We start from the raw sequence: 23,048 nt of genomic DNA, 5'->3' as shown, positions 1-23,048 counted from the left end.
CAAATAAAGGCAAAGCATTAACAAAGATTTATACAAGACAGGTGTACACAACTAGAATATTTCATCACTGGTGCTGTAGCAATAAAATTTACCAAGTTTAAAGAATGAATTAAGTGTTGATTATGTCAATAATTTCATTCATAATCGGTAAATATATTGGTAATAAACTTAGCACGAAACACTAGGTGCTTTTATCGATTTAATTCCATTAAAACTACCGAAATTCAATTCTCAAATGTCATTTCTGTCACATCTTGCTATATATATTGTCTATTTATTATGACTTTACTGTGTGTATTCTGTCATCCCAGGAACAGGGCATTGGTAGTCCACAATGTTCGGTGTTCCAAATATATTTCCGATTAATCGTACGAAGCATTGCAGTTTGCTAGTGAATAAATGTAAAACAAATACTGTTGTCTTATTGCATGTGTGATGCGGATGTGATACTAACTTTTCCAACTTTCATATTGGTCAGTTTTCAGGTGGACAAATTATAAAACAAATAATGTATCGCCTGATGCAACCCACAACCGGGCATGCCATCATGCAACGTTCGGCCAGCCTGTACATAGCACTCATCCACATTTAATTGGTCCGGGCGAAGTGTTGACTGGAATTTCACTGAAAGAAGTTAAACGTAGACGGCAAACATTTCTGCATGCATTGAGGGACTATGCGGCTCGGCAGATTGGTGCTGCTACAAACCATATTGTAAGTTTGTTCGAGCTGCTCACAGTTATGTTGTGATACATAGCAGCAGCATAGATTCTAGATTATGTACCTATTTTTAATATTTTTAGGTTATTATACCATCCGCTAATAAGAAGTACATGAGCCACAAGATTCCGTACGTTTTTCGTCAGAACACAGATTTCTTATATTTAAGCGGTTGCCAAGAACCGGATAGTGTGCTTGTGCTGGAAGTAGATACAAACAACAATTGTAAAAACACAATTTTTGTTCGTCCGAAGGATAAAACTGCTGAGATGTGGGATGGACCTAGGACTGGTGTACAATTCGCTCAGGATGTGTTTGGAGTGGAGGAATCTTATGATATTAATTGCTTAAAGGACTATTTGACGAAATACGGGTTTGCCAATCCCAATTCGATATATTGGTACGACGAAAGAGCGTCCGATTTGACCGATGTATCAAAGATGGTCAGAGATGTAACCAACAATCAAACGAAATCACCGATCGAATTGATTCAAAGCCTTCGTCTGATAAAATCTGAAAGTGAATGTGTGTTGATGAGAAAAACGTGCGAGATCGCCTCTAAAGCTATCAATACTACGCTCGAGAACAGCTTTCCTGGCATTAGTGAACATGAAATATACGCCAATGTGGATTACTACACCCGTATCAATGGGGCGAACTTTCTAGCGTACCCACCAGTGGTAGCTGGAGGTTCCAATGCTACGATCATACATTATATAAACAACAATCAAATTGTAAAGGGAGGTGAATTGATACTGATGGATGCGGGATGTGAATATCATGGTTACACAAGCGATATTACAAGAACGTGGCCAGTTGATGGCAAATTTAGCGATGCTCATCGAGTTCTGTACGAAGTTCTTTTACAAGTTCAACAAGAACTTTTAGACTGTTTACAGTGTCAAGGAGGTGAAACTTTAGATCAACTTTTTGATACGATGTGTTCAAAAATAGGCAAATACTTGCAAGAAATCAAGTTAATACCTGCCTCGCTTTCTGCTCTAGAACTGTCTCGAGCCGCATACAAATTTTGTCCTCATCATGTATCTCATTATCTTGGTATGGATGTTCACGATACTCCACTGATATCTAGAAACATTAGATTATGCCCCGGAATGGTATGCACAGTAGAACCAGGTAATTATTGAACTGGTCTATTAGTTATAACTTATATATTAACAATAATCCTTTTTATTTTGCAGGCATTTACATACCAACACACAAATTGGATGTTCCGAGAGAATTCCGTGGTGTAGGCTTGCGCATTGAAGACGATGTGCTGATTAAGCCAGGAAAGGAAATAGAAATTCTAACTAAAGAATGTGTAAAAGATACTACGCTAATAGAAGACTTGGTAAGCTGTAAAACAAGAGGCTCATTGTCTTAGCTGACAAAACTATGTTAATTCTTTTTTATAGCTTAATAAATTTTGTTTCCTTAGATATTATGCAACTATGTAGATGGTAGGCTAGTTTAATGTGATTTCCATAGTTTGGTGGGCTCTTCAATACCAATCGTTTACTCAGACTCAAATATTCTTCATTGCCTACCTAGTTCTGTTTGCCATTGGTGCTCCTTACCTGTTTGCCTCAATCGATCTTTATGTGTCTGCTTATACCTTTTTCCCCACTCCATACTGCAACCCAACCCAATAAAGGCCATCGAGTCGCTACTTGGCGAAGTTTCGATCTCTCTTTGGATCTGTTCGATGTCGCTCTCCCCTTGACCGTATTTCGTGCTCGCATTAAATTTCACCTCACCTCACCTTCGCATCCTCATAAATTCGCTACGCCGACCTAGTGGTTGGTGTAACAATTTGAAAAAAAAAAGAATATTGGGCTAAAATTCTGGTCTTACAACACATTTAGAGTGAGTCCTAGTGATATAACGATTCTCAAAGAAAAGTTTTCATTTATTATAATATTGTATACATTTTTAAATCGGTGTATATCATTGCGGAAAGTTAATATCACTTATACTATTATGATTTGGATAGGATACATTATCACCATAACCGTACAATTTACAGGTTTCCCAGGTTTTTACAAGCTTAAAATAGCTTTAAAAATTGTGCTGATCGCTGGCGAATATCAAACAAAGATGATTGTTCAGTATCACTATCTCAGTCGTCATCAAGAACAACAGGAGTAGCAATATGTTCTGGTGCCAGTCGGTAAACATATTTATGCGCCTCGTCATAGTACGGATTCGTACGCTCCCGCACGGCAGTCATCCATTTGTCCAGATGCGGCCTACCAGTACAAGGGTCGAACCCTGCTATCTTGGCTTGTTCAATCTCACAAGCCGCCGATAGATCGGCTATGCTAATGGAGTTTCCGGCGAGAAAAGGTTGCTGACCATTGCATAAAAAAGTTTTTTCGAAAAAGTTCAACGCGTTGTTGAGTCGCTCATGCAAACGATCCGTCTTGGCGGCATCCACCTCCTCACCCAGCAGCGGTTTTAACCAAACGTGGAAAAAGTACAAGGATACGTCGGCGCGTATATTCAAATGCTGCCAGGAGAGATATTCATCGATGCGCGCCTGGCATACGGTGTCTTCCGGATACCAATTGGACGATACGCGATACTCGCGGCAAAGGTATTGGTAAATAGCGATGCTCTCTGCGAGCCGGAACTCCTGCTCCACAATGCATGGCACTTTGCCATACCGATTAACATTCGTTTTGTAATCAGCTGTTTTGTGTTCAACTAAAAATGGGGAAAACAAATGTAATTATGATAGAACTATTCGCTCGTGATGCTCAACAATACACATACGTTTCCTCAGCGCTACCGGACATCGCTCGAAAGGAACCTTGTTGATCGACAAGAATATATAAAGCGCTCTTGATGGTTGCGACATGAAATCATAGTACAGCTTAAGTCCACGGGACATTTTCCGTCGATGTGTACAGCTCTGAACTAGTTATAGGTTCACTATTTGCGTGCCCAATGTTGAAAAAAAAAAAACACATCCGAATGAAAGAATAACATGAACCTAACTGAGGATCGTACCACTATTTTAATACACGGATATGCTGAAACGCTACGTAACTTCAAGAAGTAATGAACGGAACGAGGTGGTGAACATACAACCTGTAGCGTCAAATTAAGCTGTTTATCAAATTGTTATCAAAAAGACCACTCCTTTGCAAATCCTCATCCAAAACCAGTTTGACACTTTGTTGACACAACATTTCAGCTTGAAATCACTGGGTAAGCTTTTGTTTTAAGAACTGTTGTCTACAATGTTTGCGTTCAGAACCAAAATTTAAAATGAATAAATTAAATGTTATAGATAATTCGATTACTATTTAATCGCAGATGATCAGCGGATGCTGATCATAAAATCTAGAAACGAAAGAACGATGAGATTAACAACTAGAAAATGCACCACTCAACAACTTTGAGCACGGGTTGAACTTTGGGCAATTGTATGTTAAGGATGAATACGAGAAAATAATGAGAAGGAAATTCACGTGGAGCCTAACCATAGACGTTGCAATTCATTGTAAGAAATTAGCTGACTAGCCTGTTCGTCTGACTTTCGGACAAACGATCCGTCCAATTTCTCGAACGTAGAAAAAGAGGACGCGAGAAGTTCCCAAAAATTAACGCTCCTTTTGAACGCGGACTATTTGAACGGCGGAAGCGTAAAATGTAGCATTGTGGGTTTTTCAGACATTTTAAATTGGATTATTTAAAATTAATAAGTGTATTGTAAAGATACTCGTTTGATAATGTGGTGACGATCCCTCACACGACACGAACCAGCCCCAAATCCTATTTCGAGGGCCGTTTATATGATGTGACAATACATTAACATCGCGGAAACATTACCCGAATCAGCCGGTAACATGAAGAAGATTGCTCATAGAAAGTGAATATTGAAAAAAATATTATATGAAAACACATGATCATTAAGCGATTGAATGAAGCATTTATTTTTGCGTCTTGTGTGACACATTGCAATCATATTGATTATAAACTAAAATAAGGAATTGGAAGCCGTACGATCGCGTAGAAAACAATCATTTTCCGCGCTGCTATCGGTACAGGTTTACACAATTCTCGATATAAAGGACGGCTGAAAGCCCAGATAAAATATTCTGAAGTAATGTAATCAAAAGGTAAAAATATAGTGATAAATGTTATAATAAAAATATATAATACGAAAAATTGAATGGAAAGTAATAAAATTTGCTTAATTTGTAAGTAAAAAGAACCATTTCGAAAAAACTCATACTCCGATTTCGAAAACTGTTCTCTCCATTGTGCCGTTGTTCAATAAATGTTGGTTCGCTGATAAAACTTTCAATGCTGAGCCTGAAGGAACATCAATTATACTGGGTAACCCTTTCGTATATCATTTTCGTTACATTAATTAAAGTCGTATCAAATGTATCATTTTAAATTTACGCAATTGCATTTTGATAGCCATTGCTGGAAGGAAGGACCTTCAGCGGCAGAATGTAAGATGAGTTTCTCATGCACAACCGCTACTGACTCACGTCAAAACTCCGCTCCTATTGACCAAATAATCACAGCCGCCTTCGGTATGGCTGATGTCGAATAATCGGTTTGGCAAGAAACTTAAATTTTGATGGGCTGGTAATTCGACTACGGTGATTTTGTGTAGAGACTTATAGTTGAGTGTTCATCCTTGAACCGTTTCGCCTGATCATTGTCATCATCCTTTTCTATTATTCTGATGACGTATGTTTCATCTTCTGGCAAGTTAGCTGCTGCGATTTTCGCACCACGATTCGGTAACGAATTAATGTTTGCATTACTTTCAGCACTTATCACGATGTAATCAGCTGGCGTAATCGGTTTAACTGTAATATTCGGACGAATGTTATAATTCTTCGGGGGTTTTTGCTGAACCGAACCTGCGTTAACGTTGTATAATATCTTTGCTTGGGGCACCAACGTCTGCGAAAACCAAGTCAATGCAATGTACGTCACTGTTAAATAGTAATGGTAAGAGTACTTACAATTATCGGCTTTCTCTGCGAGGATGCCGCTTGACTGGTGCCCGGCATTGATGGACCTACTCTGCCTGCAGTGGATTGTTGCATGTTTGGATATTGTTGTGATTGTTGGATAGCAGACAGAACGGCAGCCGCTTGAGTTGCATAGTTGATTGCAGAAACAACAAACGAATAGGGTACAGACCTATTGTTCTGTGCAATAATTGGCAGGTTACGTATTGGACCACCAACTGTTGGCTGCGTGCGTGTAGGAGCCACATCGTTTATCAAGTCGACGACAGTTCCATCGGCTTTTATTAATTTCGGCCCTGGAGTAAATTCCGCAACGCGAATAATATGCTGCTGTATGGGAAATTCGTTTGAAATTAATAGAAAGTTCAGTTCTTCAATTGAAGAGTATATATTATGTTGCCTAACTGTGACGTTGTAAAACATAGAGTTTTTCTGATACTTGCACAATTACCTTGAATTACCTTTCGCTAGCTGTACAGAATTTAATCAAATATTTCAAAACTCGAGAATCAAGTTAATAACTCATATAAATCTTCTGATCTTTTTCAGTCTTGTTGGAAATGTGAAAGACATTAATATAATGGAAAAAAATTAGATAAATGTGCTTACCACTGGATCGTTATCTTTAGACGACGACACTAGCATCGCACAATTATTGTTAACCCCGTTGGCTCTCAACGTCCCTTCAAGAAGCAACCTGTAATATAAAAAAAACCGTTAAAAGGACAACTTACACGATGATATCAATTCATGGACAAGGAATTATAAAATTTCACAATTCGATCTGGTTGCCTTTGCAATTAGCAAGAAGTGTTGCAATATTGGCTAATGCTTTGTTTCTCGTTACCTTCCACGACACAGCAAGGAAATTTGTTGCGGTAAGTTCAGCTTCCGTGAGATTATTTCCTTCAGAGCCCGGATCGTAGCCATTGTATTGATTGTGAGATGTAAGTTACTTGCATTCGTGGAGATAACCTTCAAAGTTATATTACGGTTATCATTATCAAAGCTAACGCTTTGATCTCCGGAAGATGATACTTCACCAACCGTACTATCAACGTTGCCATTTTGGGCGGAATTGTCTGCCATCCTGTATATTATCTTTTTACCCTTATGTGCTGGTGTACGGGCAATTAGATTTCGGTGTGATTTGATTTTATTTTGATCTTAATAGCCGCTGATCACGTTGTGGAAAACGTTAAGCTTTCTTCTGGCTTTTGATTTTGGTAGCTGAGCTTCACCCACGGAGTCCTCGATTTTATGGCAGGGCACGATACAAAATGGAACCCGGTTTTATGACTCTCGAATGGTACGATCGTCTGCGTTAATATCGATCTTTGCGAGGAATTTCTTTGTGTTCTCGTCTATTTATTAATTTGATTCCACTGAATTGATCAGAATTAAGGGATGATCGTGAAACAAGTAAAATATTATAAGAGAACACACTTTTCTGCACCAAAACCAGATTCACTGAGCTGAACTGAAACCAATGCCAAGCCGTTTGAATTCCACCAATCCAGTTCTAGAGGAATTTTCCCGAAAGCTCATAAAATGACTTCGAAAAAAAAAAGCTGCCGTAGCATTGACAGTTCGGTGTGCTTTCGTTTAAATTTGACACTTCGGGATAAACACTGCGCTTTTACAAAAACTTGCTGTTACAAGCTTTCTGGACCCTCACTAAGCAAACCGTGAGCTGGTGGTGACACACTACAATTTATGGAATTATGAATCAACAGTACAGCGCATCATTGCACTCAAAATAAACCCTGGAATATTTTATTCGAACCGGGTGATTCATCTAACATGGCGGCCTGAAAAAGAGTGACTAACCTGCCGGAAATCGGCTTCGTGCAAATGTGTGCGTGCTGTCACGGGAAAGAAAGGCACGAAGGTAACTACCGAATAAAGGAAGCAACAAGCATGCACACTTGGTTGCCTCTTTCTAACCCAAGCTTGGCAGCGGTAAGCAAATGTTCGTGATTTTGGAAAGCTGCAATGGTGTTGGTGTGTGCATTACGAACACAGGGTGGGTGTGACGCACCGTACGCTGGAACGACGAAGCGAGACAACAAGCGATGCGATGGTTCACCTCTTTGTTTCTCCCGGGCGGCATAACGAAGCGAAAGGTTCGCTTGGACGGCACGTGTAAAATTGTGTACAATTTTAGCGCACGCTTTACCGTCAGTCTCTTTCGGAATTTGTTGTCTTGCAAAGCGCGTAGCGTTGACTGCCGGTGCACCGAGCATAGACTTTTCAGTCGGAACATCTTTTTGTACGGTATTGTTTATGTGTTAGCGATCGTTTGCTGGAAAGAAAACGCCGAACCAAGTGTGCAGTTGCATTTAGTGCCGTCGTTTGTGCTGTTTAGATTTGGCAACTGGTGAATAGCAAGAAAAAACAAGTTAAAACCACAGCGAGCCCATTGCCCAACCCTCAAAGAAAAGCGTTTCAATAATTTCCAACACCCTCGGCTGGATTAATCACTATCAATCGTTGGTGACACAGGACAAGTTTCGAGTCAAGCAGCAATGTCGGATCCGGTTGAAGTAGAGCAAATGTCTGAGACAAAGCCGCGTAAGGTAAGTGTCTCGGTGCAAGAAAGATAACATTTACCATCCATTCACCAAAGTGTCACCCGACATATAGCTCCACCGCTGCAAATGCACTCTCCATGAACGGGTTTCGAATATGGAGGGCAGAGAAAACATTTTTGAACAGCATACATTTTGCATAGCATACATAGCTGGAATAATTTTAAAGCATAGACAAAAAAAAACACCATTGCCATTAAAATTCATTCCCCAAAATAAATGGTTAATTCGAATGGTTTTGGGGAGCTCCTGAGCGTGATTCATGTCGCTGTCAGCGAATTACTCATTAACACGGTGTTCTTCGAATCGAAGTAAGTTGCGGCAAAGGGCACATACTTGCGCTGGTGAATCAGCTAACTGTTCCTCTGCGGTCGCGAGCAAATTCTTACTCTTCTTCGTCCCTTTGCGATTGCCTTGCCTTTTACGGTCTTAGCCGATATCTGTGGCGGTGTTTTAGTGACTCACAGCCGGTTTTAGTCACTCGTGCGTGTGAATCAGGGCTGATGGGCGTTATTATTTTATTCTATTTATTATGTTCATATTCTAAGGGCTTGTGACTTTAGTAATCGAATGTCATATATCGTTGATTATGGCAGAGAAGGTGAGAGTTTCTTCGTCCTGAGAGATGCCCCACTCTGGTAAGATCAGTAGAGGCAATGCTTTTATTCTAAGCCGGCTAATAATAAACAACAAGCAAGATGAAATTAAATTGCAAATACAAAAATCGATCACGGCCATTGAAACTCGTAGGCTTCTGGTTGCGCTGCAGGCTGGCTTGCAATTTGTCCACAGCCACCAAAAAAAAACTCCATCTTATACACAAGGGAGGGCAAACAAGTTCCACAACCGAACGGTGCAAACCAGCACACGTGTAAATGCACGTCCTCTCTCGCCCGTAACTTTCGTCGTTCCATTTTTTTGTGCGATGCGCGACCTTTTTTATTATTATTTTTCGCCTGTTGTACAATAAGGGAAGATGATGGCTTCATCGCGATGTGGCTGTCCCTGTCACTGCATAGGGACCAGTTTCCCGAAGGCATGCACTTCTCTGTGCGATAAAATGTGTCACGCAATGGATAGCGTGGTGTGGTAAACAAGTGTGTGCACCGTGTTGTAGTTATCGGTGAAGAAATTTGACCAAACTCTTGGCAAGGATTAGCAACAAGTTAAAGGCCAGACTTTATTCTGCCGTTTATCGGCTTTATATTGCGCAATTCCTTCAGACGTACAGAAGTTCGGACACTGCTGATTAGACGACAGCTTATAGGGATAGAACCATTATCTTTTCCCTTAATCTTTGTTATGTTTCTTGTAATCGTGAGGAGAATTTGTTAACCCCAAAATAATCCCCTTTTCCACGTATTTGGACCTAATTGTGGGCGAAAGATAGCTCTCGTACCTTGCAATGCTCACAACAAAACGGTGATCGTCTAGTTTATTTGATTAGACGGCTGCATGAACATGATTAAAAATATAAGCTGCCGTGCCGGAGCGATGTTGATTTGCTCTTCGGATGCAGAGAAAGTTTCGCTCAAGCTTTGCCTGGAGTGAAAGGAGAATTGCTATAGCCGGTTTTCTAGTTGCCCAATATTCCGCCATTGATGCAATGCATCACGCACGAGTCCAACGGCCCGACAGTTGCCATTTGTTCTCGGCGACAGAAAGTGTTACAAAATCATACGAATTCTTGCATGCGGGCAATAAACAGGTTGTCCTAAATTTCTTATTGAATATCATGCCACCCCTACCCACGGGCGCAATTGGGGTGGGTGTGTGTTGGGTTGTGGGGGGAGGGGGGGCCCGGTTGAAGATGGCTCGTACGGCACCGGCATATCTTTCAGATGGATTCCTTTACCTTGATTTTTCGTCTTCTCGTGTTTCGCTCCGTTCCATTTTAGAGGCCCAATTGGGGCCAATGGCTCGTCGAAAGGAGAAATAACACAAACACACCAAAAATGCGCCCACGCCTCTAATCTGTTTTCTCGCCTTTCCCACCCACTCCCGGGCTGATAGCTGCGCTGCGCCAAGTGCTTTGTTGCGATCGCGTGGATCTTTTAAAATGCGTGGAGGATAATTTCACATTTTACTTAATTCATCTCGTTCCTCTTGCGCGGCTAGGAGAAAGGGTCTCGGGCTTTTTTTTATTATTATTTTTGTTTTTGTGTTTTTTTTTTGTAGAAAAGAAGAGAGTTTTTGGAAACCTCGGCTGAGGTTGGTAAGGTAGCCATGGGTAACTGTATTTCTGAAATATGGAGCACAAGCTGAGCGAAACGCGAAACTCGAAAAAATAAAACAAAAAAAAAGGAACGAGAAAGAGAAAGACCCAGCTAACAAACGAAAAAAAAGACCGCGTGAAGGCACGATTGGAAATATGCACATATGCTTAAAAGCTTCCTTTCCTTTCGCGTAAGGGAAGTTCCGGCTGTTTTTTTTTATTATTTATTTGGTTGTAATGTTTGCAAAACCCTTTGAAACATTTAGCTTTCGGCGCCATTTATATCAATCAAAGAGCGCAGGAAGTGATGGGAAACAGAAGGGAAGATGTAGCCAGCGACAATATGTGTGTTATAACATTGGCAACGTGTGTGCACCCAATTTAATCTCTCACCTGGGATCGAACAGCCCAGATACACAGCGTTGATTATAAAAGATTACAACCTCGTGAGCTTTTGCTTGGCAACCTATCAAAAAACATGAGAAACTTTGAAGGCAAAAGATAGGCAAAAGATGGTCGGAAGAAGCATAGAGCAACGGTTCTTTATACAGCCGCAACCGGTCAGGCACGAGTGCCCTACGGTAAAAATCGATCAATCCACTGTATCTGTACGGTACCCTGGAACGCCGAATATACTATTTTGGACGCACCGATGACTTTACGGGTGAAGGAACTTTGTACTGTAGTTGTAGTTCATGAAGAGTTGGTAAATCTCTGGAACAGGGCGTGCAGTCTAGGCCTCCTCAACACATTGTCTGAGCAATAGATAAAATCCGGTATGTTGAGCTTCCAAATTAAATTCTATAGCCTTGTGTGATATTTATCGAATGGAATAACAAGACTAATCAGGTGGTCTGGTGGTGTTTTTGGTAGTGGCACCGGTCTTCCCAATACCGGCCTGGTCCAAAATCTCATCCGGAACCACAAATAAATTCGATTCTCTTCTCGAAGCGCAAGAAATTTGTGGATCTCTCAAGAGAAAAGCGTTAATCTCCAAGAATTTATGAATTTTTAAAGAAAATCAGTAATCAGTATCAGTAATTAGTAATTTGGGGATATATATGAGTCAGAATTCGTGATTAATTTGTAGAAGCATGCAATTTTATGGCAATTACTTTTTGTACCATTATGAAAGAGTTGATATTTGCTGACCTTTTTGGGTGTCTGTGTATATTGGAATTGCTTGAACTGCTGTTGTTGTGCTTAATGATTCATTTGGGACGAAGTATTGATAGAAATATTCCCTAAAGAGCCATTTGCAACATCGAGTTTACTCTCAAAAGATTCCTGCATCTTCTTGGAATTTTTTGAAGCGCAGAAGATGTAGGAAGAAGATGTCTAAATTTCTAAAGAATAATAAATCTCTGAAATTTGGTTAATTGGTTAATCAATCGGTTAATGAACTTCAGAGACTCAGAACCAGATATAAACGAGTTGATGCTGGACCTGCAGAGATGCAGAAACTGTTACACGTGTCCGAGATACGCGATTCCTCTTATACGAGGATTCGGAGATAAGCTGTTCTTGGAAATTAAAAAATACCTTCCTATGTCTTAAAAGACATTTTTATGTATTCTTTAAAAAAACTCCTGGTTCGCTGAATAACCTAATTGCAGAGAAAGAAGTAGACTCTGTGACTTTGAAGTATAGACAAAATTGCACCAGGATTCGAAATACGCGGATTTTCCCCGGCTTATAGTCGTATCTCGGGGACTGCCTGTATTCAACTTATTGCTCTTAAAAGAGACTCCATGCATTGGCATTGCTTTCACGTGACTGATAGTGAAGTTGTCCGAAGGCGTGTTATTTTCATGGATTCTTCAAATGAATTCTAAAGTTCCACCTGCTGCAGTACATTTGACAGCTGGAAATGGTACAAAAGATGCGAAATATACAGCATATGGTTCACCACCGTCCGGGTATGTGTTTCAATCTGCACGCGTTTGGAAAAAGGGGGAAATGGCATGACGTAATCCAGTCGGTTCGGTATCAGTGTCTGCCAGCAATGGACGACTCTGCCGGACGCCAAATATGGTCGACGACAGGCAAGCAACATTTCAACGGAATATGGTTCATGGCCGGATATGGTCGGCGACAATCGCATCGCAACAATGTTTCAAGGATCAAGGCTGCATAATGGGCTTCTGCTGTCCGTTCGCATCGTGCCGCGTGCGCCTGGGTGTGTTGGTGTTGGTCGGCAGCCATGACATAAAAAAACCGGTCAAGTAGCTCATTGAGCCGGTCGAAAGTAGCTGAAACGCATCAGCACTCAACGGTGGTGTTTCAGCACCCAAGGATATTTACAGCCGTGCTTTGTTGGGACACGGGCATTCAGAACGAACACCACCATTATGGATTGTGGACGTTACATACAGCACGTTCGATGGTAAAAGGTAATAAGGTTTTCTATTAAATGATGGCTCATGATCAGTCGCATTAGTGTTGGGATCACACACCAAACGTTGGTCGGAATTGAGATGAAAATTCGGCTTGAAGATGACGTTACTCGATGTAAGATATGGAAATATGTTAGAGATGTTAGGGAAGCACCGGAATTTACACGACAGAACCGGTCCAAAATCCCATCCGGACCACTCTTCCGTTTCGGCTAGTGTCAGTTCAAGAATTCCAGCAATGGCCAGGGCTCTAGACCACTTGAGGTGGTTGTGCCGGTAAAGTAGAAGAAGAGAAAGATTCCCCCGGCCCGTTTGCATAACCTTGTCTGCAGCACAATCCATCGGTTACTAATTCGCCGTTTTGCAACTGCAGTAGCCAAAACTCCTCCAGAATATCTAAAATAAGTGTAAAATGATATGCAAAAGCAGAATCTCATTACATGATTGTGTGTGTTTGTGGCCGGCAAAGCGATGGTAGTGCAGAAGATTATCCGAATCGTTTTGCAACTGCCTCACGTTGATCGACAAAAAGAGGATCAACGCTTAACATCGCGAAGAAAACATGAACACGCTGAAGCTAACGCCATTTCTCGGGCGATTTTCGCGAATCGGTGGAAGATCGTTCTGCACCGACAGGAAGAAGCAACCGAGTTGGCAGTAAAGTTGAAAAGGAAAAATGTATAAATCTTCGACTCCGGTTTTTGGTTCTCGCTGTTGCGCCCCACGGCTACCAGCCATGTGTGTATGCCGCCGGCCGCTGACTTGCGAACCTTTTTTATTTCCGGTCGTACAAGACGGGCGCTGACGTCAGTTTGTGCTCCACGTTGGTGGGCAATATAGTGAAACTTCAGCAATGCGCACACACACACACACACACACACACACACACACACACACACACACACACACACACCGGTTGGACCGAGAATCGTCGACCGATCGTGCCCGATGTAACTGTAATTTCTTGGAACCATAGAGCTTACATGGCTAAACGAGCCATCAGTTGCTCTAACTCAAACATATATCATTTGAAAGCTCTCGTTTTGGGAAAAAACGTCGGTAAGACAACACTGTCAATTATTAGTCAGGAATGGCAGCCATTATAAGTTATTAGATGTACTGTACTGGATCAATGTTGCTTTTTTACCATCACTATATCAATAGCTGTAAGCATAACATTGCTCTGCAAATATAGTTAATACAAACTAATAGCAGTCAATATTTATTGAAGGATACGGAGTTGTTGCGGCTTTGCTCAAGTTAAGACACGAGCGATAGAGACTGCACCGGTACGAATCAGTCAGATAAGCTGCTGGATGAGTGGCAAAAAAATAGAATAAGCATTTCGAATGTTACAAATGGCGATAGGCGAAGGTATTTGTGAATTCCTGATACTGTTATCTTGGTTGCAATTCTTCATCAACTTGGGTGCGGCATGTTTGCCACTTTAAGGCATTATGAATCATATGTGGTTTTTGAAATAAAAATGAGTTGCGTAATGCGTGTACAACTCTTCAACCTCGTTTAGTTTTCGGTCTATATATATATGTAATTTTGTTATCTTGAGTTCCCTTGAATTATTGCTCAGCAGCTAGCAAATGGACAGTATCAATACTTGGATCTAGGGAGGCACGCTGTTATTGAGCCAGAAATATTCGCTGACTGCAGTCGGAAACGGACGGAGTCTTCTAAGGTTCTGCTAACAAGAGTACTAACCATTAATTTACAATATTTGTCGTATAGTTGTTTGTAATCTTATCTTAAATTATCAGCTGATATTGCGCCTACTATAAAGTATTACAAGTGTAGTTTTGTGTAATCTCGATCATAATGTCTTTGCATCTGGAGATCTCGAATGCAATTGTTTGACAATCTTTTCATCAACCTTTACTTTCTTTACCGCTCCCAGATGGCGTTACCAACTTCGCTTGATAAGGATGCTATTCGCGAAGCGTACGAGGACGTCCGCTCGAATCTGAGCGATCACGAGTGGGCCGTGTTCAAGTTTGACGGCCTGAAGATCGTTTGCTCGGCCAAGGGCCAGGGCTTCGACGAGTTCTGTGGTGAGTTCCACGATGACGAGCGCGCGTTCGGTTACATCCGGATACAGATGGGCGACGAGATGTCGAAACGCAGCAAGTTCCTCTTCCTGACCTGGATCGGACCGGAAGTGGGCGTTATGCAGCGCGCCAAAATGTCAACGGACAAATCAATCATCAAGGATGTGATTAATGTACGGTGTGCGTAACTGGTAACCGTCGCACGCAATGTCTAATTCTGTTCTGTTTCGTCCAACCGTAGAACTTTGCCGTGGAGCTGCAGGTGGAAACGAGCGTCGATCTGGATCTGGAGATGTTTAAGGCGCACCTCAACAAAGCGGGTGGTGCTAACTACGGGACGGGTGTGCGGGAGCTGTAAGGATATAGCTACACGCCAAACGATACATGGTGCGATACAGGCGAATAGAGATAGAGAGAGAGAGAAGGAGAGAGAAGGAGAGATGCGGGTGGATGATGATAGGGATGCTCTAACAAATCGCTGTAGAATGTGATCTGTGCCAGACGGCTGCCTGCCTTTGCCATTCCATAGATTCACAATTCAATCAACCGAAACCCCCTTTAGGATGTAGTGTGAGAGCACAGGTTTACGATAGTACTCAGGCCAACATGTAAGGTTAATGGGTTTGTTTTGTGATAATAACACAATAGTAAATCTGCACATTTCTAATGCCCTGGTACGAGTAACGTTTGCGTAATGGAAACTTTCCGTCTCGCTTTTGCCGGTGACCGTTGCGTGGAGTAGCGAAAAATGTCCATCCGCAACCCGCCAACAGATAGAATTTAACATGAGTTATTTAAATATTTAATTTTACGCTTGTATGCTTTTCGTGTATTTTGTTTTCTTCGTACACTTTCGTCAGATCAATTATTGTAGTGCACAAACAAAAATCGTTATCAGTAATATTATGATTGGCCTTGAGCATTATTTTAAACATCATTTATTGAACAATCATTTGTCATTCATCGCACCTCATGTGTGTGTGTGTTTGTTTTTTTTGTTACGGTGGAGTGTAACAACCATTATGACCAGCTTTAGTTTGTATTGCTGCTCTAGGGTTTCGAAAAGGGCGCCGACCAACGCTTTCGGTCGGCTAGTTCGCAGTTGAAACGTGTGTGGATGTGGATTATAGTATGTTTCAACGTTATTACTTCCATTATTTTCCTGGGCCAAGTTCCCCGGGTGCGTTATTTCGATGTTGTTGCAAAGAAACGTGCCTTAAATTTGATCAAACGACGAATCAGGCAAACGACAAAAATTTTTACAAAACGTTACAAGGAAACATGTCCCCCACCTGGTCAAGTGGATTGTTGCAAAGTGAGTTGAAAGCAAGCTACAGGAAGGAAAAAATTGATGTATAAATCTAGGAAGACGAAAAAGAAACATCTTTACACTGCAATGTCACCTAAATTTCGCAAAAAAAAAAAAATAGCTATGTAAAATGTAGGGAAAGAACAAAGATGGCTCAAACATAAAAGTTGAGAAGAACTGAAAGAAGGTCGTACGTATAAAAGCAACTTGATATAGAATTCTGGTCATGCAGCGCTTATCAATTTACATTGGACTGTTGCGAAACGAGCATTATACATAGACACGCTGTTCGATAAAGCTGGAAACAATCTAATGGCATTGAAGTTATAGAAAAAAGCGATGTGATTTGAGCTTTTTTGTTAAATTGCACAATTTGTAAAATTAGGTATATTCTACGTTCGATTTGAATGTTTTGAAAATTTCTTCAAACTACCGCACAATGCACATTCCTTCCCCCAAATCTGGTTGAAATTGATTCACAAGACAGCAGCTGCATCATATAATATCCTAATATCGTTATTTGCATCCACCACAATCTTTTTTCGAGCGAGAAACTTCCTTTCCGCCTTACATCGAACATATAAACCAAACTATAATATATTGCAATATAAAAAAGTTTACCTTCAAAACGTCACAGATAGGGAAATTGAAAATGAAAAAAAAAACGAACAACGTGTGTATGTTATTAATTCGATGGACTGAAAAAAAAAACCATGATAAACAACACTTTTTCATTATGCGATTGTAAAATGCCGTTACTGCTGTGACAACCGAGGCAATGTAACAAAATAAAAAAAATATATAACCTTTAAAAATTATCCTTGGGGTGCTGAGTATTGGGGACTTCTGATGCCCAATAATATTTCGTCTTAGTGTACATTTTAATTGGAAATATTATACATTTTGAAGGTATTTGCCTCATTCTATTTATTTAACATGCGTCTAGTATAACTCGACCCACGCAAAGGCATGTTAACAATCTGTTCACTAGTAGAATATGTGAATTAAATGCACAACAAAATTAAGACCACTGGGTCCTCCCGTACATCTAGGGACAGGAACTTTAGCAGTTTGATCACAATGTGTCCACGGGACAGACTACAGTTCAATGACATGGATCATTCTGAATCAACTTGTGGACCAATCCCGTTTACAATAGACAAATAAAAACGAAAACGTTTCAATAGGATTGAATGAACGTGTTTTTCTTACTCTGCTTCATCAACAAACATTTCTATACTGATGAAAGACATACTCTTGTCAGAATTGTCGTCGGATTGGTAGTAGTTTAACCGCATGTTTATTTATTGAAGCAATATTAATAACCTTCGCTTTTTAATCTAACCGCTCTCCACTTCTACAACGAGGCGCATAGCTGCATCAGCTGGTATGGATTCTGGCAACTTAACATTTTAAGCTCATCGTCGAATCCCAACTCAGTTGTTTGAATCCATTTACGCTCAAGATAGTACTGGATGCAGCTGTAGTATTCAGCGTCATCATAACCGACGACACGCACCGGCACAAAAGGGTCTAGATGTTCAAAGCATTGGCGCGAATCGATAACAGATAGGGGAGGCTGAGCGGATACATTCGCTGTGTCCGAGCCATTTAACTGACTTTGCGATTTGTCTTTAAACTCTGCCACCATTTGATCAATAGTTACCACGCACACACCATTACGCCAGTCGTTGCGAGTGATACTGAGGAATGGGTCCGTCAGCGTGAGTTGTTCGGGCTTAACGCGCACTTTGTTTTCGGTTAGTAGGCGCGTGTGTGGCTGAAAGAAAGCATTAAACCCATCGATCAGCACCATAGCGCGGGCACGACCCGCATTCGAGTGTTCCTTCAGTTCATGCAACAGTGCAGCAATCGCGTCGCAGGAGAATTTCGCTCGGTTAATACCGTGCTCGATCAGGTCCATCAGTGGCGCACCTGCCGGTGTTATTTCGCGCTTCGTCCACACGTAATCGCGGCTCACTTTCAGGCCGAGATCTTTAAGCAATGAACCATTCTGGCTTTTAAAATGCACTAACCACGCGGCACCGTCCAATGGTAAATCAATGGCACCCTCTTTTGTGGTCGAGTTGGCGATTTCTTTCGCACGCTTCATCCAGTTCGGCACCCAGGGAACGTGTATCAGGATGTATTTCTGCTGGAATCCGTAGTGTAAAAGGTGAGCCAAGGTAAGCGATTTGCCGGCACCATCCTCGCCGTATAGCACGAAGCGGTTTACCGGACGGTTGAAATCAGTCCGCTTTATGTACTCGATTATCTCAACCGCTGGTAGACGAACCATCAAAGAGCATTCATTGAATGTTTTAATCTGCTTTTCGAAACTTTTTGGCAGTCCACCATGACCGAAAATCTTTTTCCGTACATCCGCCTGGATGGTATAAAACCGGCCAATGGTTGTGCGTTGGTGTTCTGCCACGATTTGCTCGGTTGTGCGAAATTCTTCTAACTTTGGCTTTACTTTATTTGCAAGTGTGGCGGTAGCACTTGCCGTGATCGTCGAATAGAAGAAACGCGCCTGCATCAAAGGCACCATATTTCGTATCATTGTGGGACAGAAGGAAGATGTAAGATGTAGAATGTAGTTCCTTCAATGCCGGCAATGTCCTGCAGAAACGTGATAAAGAATAAAAGAAGGTAGACATGTTACAGAGAAAAATCGGTATATTGTTAATTCTGCGCACATTGGAGTTTGTTATCACAAATACCTTGCTTCTGGTAAAAACTATCTGGAACAATAGTTTGATAAATTCATCTACAACGCATGGAATTTATAACCAAATCTTTTAGTAAACAAATAATTGTCTCGCCTGCAGTTTGACACTTCCCAAAAAGAGATTTGTTGTTTTTTTCTCTATACTTCGTTAGATAATACGAGGACAAGAGTTTTCCAATCAGTGGTGGTCAATTACATGAATACATCTTGGGCACGTTTAAAGTACGTATACAATCATCCATGTAAACGTAGAGGATGCAGAATGTGCGTTTGATTTGACAGTTAATTTGAGTTTGTTGTGTTGTTTTACTTTCTCTGCATGCATAAGCATTTAATTATCTGCAGTTCAACTAGTTTACTTGCAGAGACGGAACAAAATAATATAATGTAGCACGCAAATTTGCTAGAAGAATTAAGCCCTTCACAGCCTAATTAAATTCAATCTGACTAATAGCTAACCATAATAAACACAAACAAATCAAAACCTACTGAATACAGACTAATAAATGAAGGAAAATAAAGAATATTGATAGATGTTGTGATAAACAGAACCACGGTATGTTATTTTCGGTGTCATTGTTTCAATTTATCGCACTGTTCGCTATTCACACCTGTATTGTATTTATCGCGTGTATCTGAGCATGTAAAACGTCAGCCATTTTCATTGCCTCATAGTCGTACGATCGGGTAAAAATGGATTTACGTGTTTTTGATGATATGAATTTGTAAGTGAATTTAACATAAATCTAGTTTCGTGTAGATCGTAAAAGTGTTGGTAATAGTAAACTGTGGCAGCAAAGATAGACACATTGCCGACTGCGAGAAAAACATCTCCATGCTACGTTTTACTTTGCGTCGACCGACGAAACATGCCCGTGTTTGACGGAGTTGGAATTCTTGTTTATCGTTTCTAAGAACTGTGTTTTTTTTTGCTTACAATGTTTGCAGTTATATTACACCGGATAGGTTCTTCATCCAGCCTACCGAATCGGAGCAATTCGTTATCATCGAACGTACTAATGGAACAGTATCGTTACACAGTATGTATTTTGTTGGGATCTTGGTTGCTTGGATTCTAAACATGATTGATTTGTATTTTCCTACCCTACAGCCTCAGAAAGTAAGGAACAGTTACCGATCCACGGTTACGAGCTGCGGAAAATATGTGGGGTGCTGGGAATGGTTCGGTTGATCAGCGGTTTCTATCTGGTCGTGGTAACGCATCGGATTTTCATCGGTCTTATCAACAACGAGCCAATCTGGCAGATGGCTGGTTTCGATCTGATACCACTCACACAAACGCTTACCCATCTGAGTGAGGCGCAGAAGGAACAGAATGATATTTATCTAGCTATGATGCGCCAGGTGCTAGATACGCCCTTCTTCTATTTTTCTTACGGCTATGATCTTACTAATACGATGCAAAGGATTGGCAGCAGTGCCGGTGGCGGTGAAACTGGGGGCCTCTACATGAAGAGTGACAAGCGTTTCGTTTGGAACATTGGACTGCTGGACCGTTTCGCCCATCTGCACCGATATGTTCTTCCTATCATCCACGGATGTAAGTAGTACTAGGACACGTGGTAGTTTTATCTAACAATCCACATCCTGAATAATTCATTTTCTGTTTTATGATTTTTTTTGTAGTCGTCTCTATTAACGATGTGACAATAAACGGACATTCGCTCAGCTGGATATTGATTTCACGGCGCTCGGTACAATATGCAGGCACGCGGTTGTTTTGCCGTGGTATCAACAGCGATGGTCAGGTGGCTAACTACGTTGAGACGGAACAGATCCTAATCACCGGACAAGATCGCGTTTCGTACGTGCAGACACGAGGCAGCATTCCGCTCTTCTGGCAACAAAACCCAACGTTGCAATACAAACCTCGGCCGCAATTGCTAACCGGACGAGACCACCTAATCGCCTGTTCGCGTCACTTTGACGAGCAGTGCAAACGGTACGGTGCGCAAGGTTTAATCAATCTAATTGATCACAAAGGTGCTGAGGAGGTGCTAGAGAAGGCTTACGATGCGACGATTTCAGCACTCGCCAACCCATTGGTAAACTACGTATCGTTCGACTTCCATACGGAGTGCAAGAAGATGCGTTACGATCGGTTGAGTCTGTTAATGTCGCGGATTGCTAGCCAGCAGGACAACTTTGGCGTTTACCACACAAGCAACACCGGACACGTGTACTCCGTCCAGAAAGGTGTGTTCCGTACGAACTGCATCGACTGTTTGGACCGAACGAATGTCGTACAGAGCTTAATTGCAAAGCGTAGCCTTGAGCAATCGTTGGAAAGAATGGGCATTTTCAAGCTAGGCGAGAAACACATCGATCCAACTTCCCAGTTTGAAGCCATCTTCAAAGCGGTATGAGCGATGATGATGGACCAATGATAATTCCGGTACATTGCACTAAAAACATATTTCTCATATCTCTCATTGTGCACAGGTTTGGGCAGATAACGCGGACCTCATTTCGCTGCAGTATTCCGGTACCGGTGCGCTGAAGACAGATTTTACCCGAACAGGGAAGCGTACATTTAAAGGATTGCTTCGCGATGGTTTGAACTCCCTGACGCGCTATGTAAAGAACAACTTTTACGACGGCTACCGTCAGGACAGTATCGAGCTGCTTCTAGGGTCGTATCGAGTGAATGAAGGTGAAGGTTTAGATTTTCCCTCTCCAGTGACTGCCTTCGATCGTACCGTTGACATGAGGAAACGAATGGTAAATATGACTTAACCAAAGCGGTACCGAATTGTTTGGAAATGGACAAATAACGCAATTTTTCTACCATTTTCTTCCCACAGATGGCGTCAATAGTGTTGTTCGAGATAGCGGTGTTCTTTGTCGTTCTGCTATATCCGACAGCGTATAACTTCAAAACAGGTGTTATATTGTTTGGCTGGGGTATTGCCTGTCTAGTAACGAAACGATTCTTCGAAAAGCATCGTATCGATTTTGTGGACTGGCCGAAACTGCTTTCAAAAAAGTAACTAGCCGGCGGGGGTCCCCACCTGTCCGGGGCGAGCTGTACGACGTGAATACGTACTACACGATCGTTTGAAACGACGCGCCAACAGCTTGAATAGCACCTGGGATAGGGGATATGGGGGCAACGAATGACCGGCCAAATATTTCGTACTTTTGTCGCATATGTTGGGTATGTTGGATGGAAGTCGCACGTTGTAGAAGTTTTTTTTATGTTTAAACACATTTTAGCTTTATTGTTATTGCAACACTTTTTGGACTAGATAAAACATTATTTGCAAATAAATTACCCGATTTGCTGCCGTTGATCAAGCAACTGTTAGATCATATCGCCACACATCAACAATTACAACAGGAAGAAAGATAATACCTAGCGGTGGTGATGGTTTCGTTCGGTAGAGTGCTTGATGCTTTCAACCACTATACGTCTTTAGTGTTCCTTTAGGAGCTGGGCTTTAGGGTCCTTCATCTATCTCCATCACACATCAGGCTCAATAATAAAACTACAACACTTCCTGTAGTCGTACCTTGCATATATAGGATAAAAGAATTTTCTTCTTAAACAAATTAATGAAAAATTGCAACGTATCGAGGTTAAACATTCGTAATACATCATAATACACAATAGTTATCGAAATAGCAGGTGAATCGCAGATGTTCTAATCATTCCTTGCGTTTTAAATGCGATAGTGAGAATTATCAAGAGATAAAATAGTTGCATAATCTAATTTTCTTAAAGATTGTTTTATTCAAACATTCATGTTACAGACAAAGTTAATGCATATTATTTAACATCTTTCTAAGGTAAACTACAATCAATTTTAGTGCCGAATACATAACATCTGCTGCTTAGCGATTGGTCTAGCGTACTTGCATTGTTTTTGTTGCAACTTTGTTTAAAACAAATTAATTTTATTTTGTTCACTCAATCTTTTAAAACTTTGGTGAAATCTACGCTTCGTAATATAGGTACTATCAGGAGGGTACATTTGGAATTGATAATAAAATCTTCCC

At 41.2% G+C, this 23,048-nt stretch overlaps 5 protein-coding genes across 9 annotated transcripts; 3 read left to right on the top strand and 2 right to left on the bottom strand.

Moving 5' to 3' along the window:
- Positions 1-320: 320 nt before the first annotated feature.
- On the top strand, positions 321-2,259 carry LOC128306621 (xaa-Pro aminopeptidase 3). 2 transcript variants are annotated; one of them, XM_053044184.1, is made up of 4 exons: positions 321-401; positions 486-714; positions 804-1,857; positions 1,923-2,259. In XM_053044184.1, coding segments are annotated over exons 1-4 (1,470 nt in total). In that variant the 5' UTR covers positions 321-399; the 3' UTR covers positions 2,108-2,259. The 2 variants fall into 2 exon arrangements, with proteins under 2 accessions (XP_052900144.1, XP_052900143.1); XM_053044183.1 differs by having other exon boundaries at positions 335-401; positions 479-714.
- Positions 2,260-2,668: 409 nt separating this feature from the next.
- LOC128306623 (glutathione S-transferase theta-1-like) lies at positions 2,669-3,616 on the bottom strand. Its single transcript, XM_053044185.1, has 2 exons — positions 3,499-3,616; positions 2,669-3,429 (listed from the first exon to the last, which is right to left on the bottom strand). Exons 1-2 carry the CDS (start codon positions 3,614-3,616, stop codon positions 2,843-2,845), a joined length of 705 nt encoding a protein of 234 aa, XP_052900145.1. The 3' UTR covers positions 2,669-2,842.
- Positions 3,617-7,879: 4,263 nt separating this feature from the next.
- On the top strand, positions 7,880-15,990 carry LOC128306342 (coactosin-like protein). 3 transcript variants are annotated; one of them, XM_053043809.1, is made up of 3 exons: positions 7,880-8,305; positions 14,838-15,161; positions 15,230-15,990. In XM_053043809.1, the coding sequence occupies exons 1-3, from the start codon at positions 8,255-8,257 to the stop codon at positions 15,344-15,346; spliced, it is 492 nt and encodes a 163-aa protein (XP_052899769.1). In that variant the 5' UTR covers positions 7,880-8,254; the 3' UTR covers positions 15,347-15,990. The 3 variants fall into 3 exon arrangements, with proteins under 3 accessions (XP_052899769.1, XP_052899770.1, XP_052899772.1); XM_053043810.1 differs by lacking the exon at positions 7,880-8,305 and adding an exon at positions 14,524-14,621; XM_053043812.1 differs by lacking the exon at positions 7,880-8,305 and adding an exon at positions 14,555-14,636.
- Positions 15,991-17,574: 1,584 nt separating this feature from the next.
- On the bottom strand, positions 17,575-19,134 carry LOC128307024 (28S ribosomal protein S29, mitochondrial). 2 transcript variants are annotated; one of them, XM_053044733.1, is made up of 2 exons: positions 18,997-19,134; positions 17,575-18,919 (listed from the first exon to the last, which is right to left on the bottom strand). In XM_053044733.1, exon 2 carries the CDS (start codon positions 18,858-18,860, stop codon positions 17,655-17,657), a length of 1,206 nt encoding a protein of 401 aa, XP_052900693.1. In that variant the 5' UTR covers positions 18,861-18,919; positions 18,997-19,134; the 3' UTR covers positions 17,575-17,654. The 2 variants fall into 2 exon arrangements, with proteins under 2 accessions (XP_052900693.1, XP_052900692.1); XM_053044732.1 differs by having other exon boundaries at positions 19,021-19,129.
- A 537-nt stretch (positions 19,135-19,671) lies between these two features.
- LOC128306834 (phosphatidylinositol-3-phosphatase SAC1) lies at positions 19,672-23,048 on the top strand. Its single transcript, XM_053044455.1, has 6 exons — positions 19,672-19,753; positions 19,977-20,068; positions 20,140-20,589; positions 20,676-21,409; positions 21,492-21,770; positions 21,854-23,048. The coding sequence occupies exons 1-6, from the start codon at positions 19,722-19,724 to the stop codon at positions 22,037-22,039; spliced, it is 1,773 nt and encodes a 590-aa protein (XP_052900415.1). The 5' UTR covers positions 19,672-19,721; the 3' UTR covers positions 22,040-23,048.

This window comes from Anopheles moucheti, chromosome X, assembly GCF_943734755.1.
Source record: "Anopheles moucheti chromosome X, idAnoMoucSN_F20_07, whole genome shotgun sequence".
Taxonomy (NCBI): Eukaryota; Metazoa; Arthropoda; class Insecta; order Diptera; family Culicidae; genus Anopheles; species Anopheles moucheti.
The sequence above is the reverse complement of the archived record's forward strand: the minus strand, read 5'-3'. Positions and strand labels throughout refer to the sequence as shown.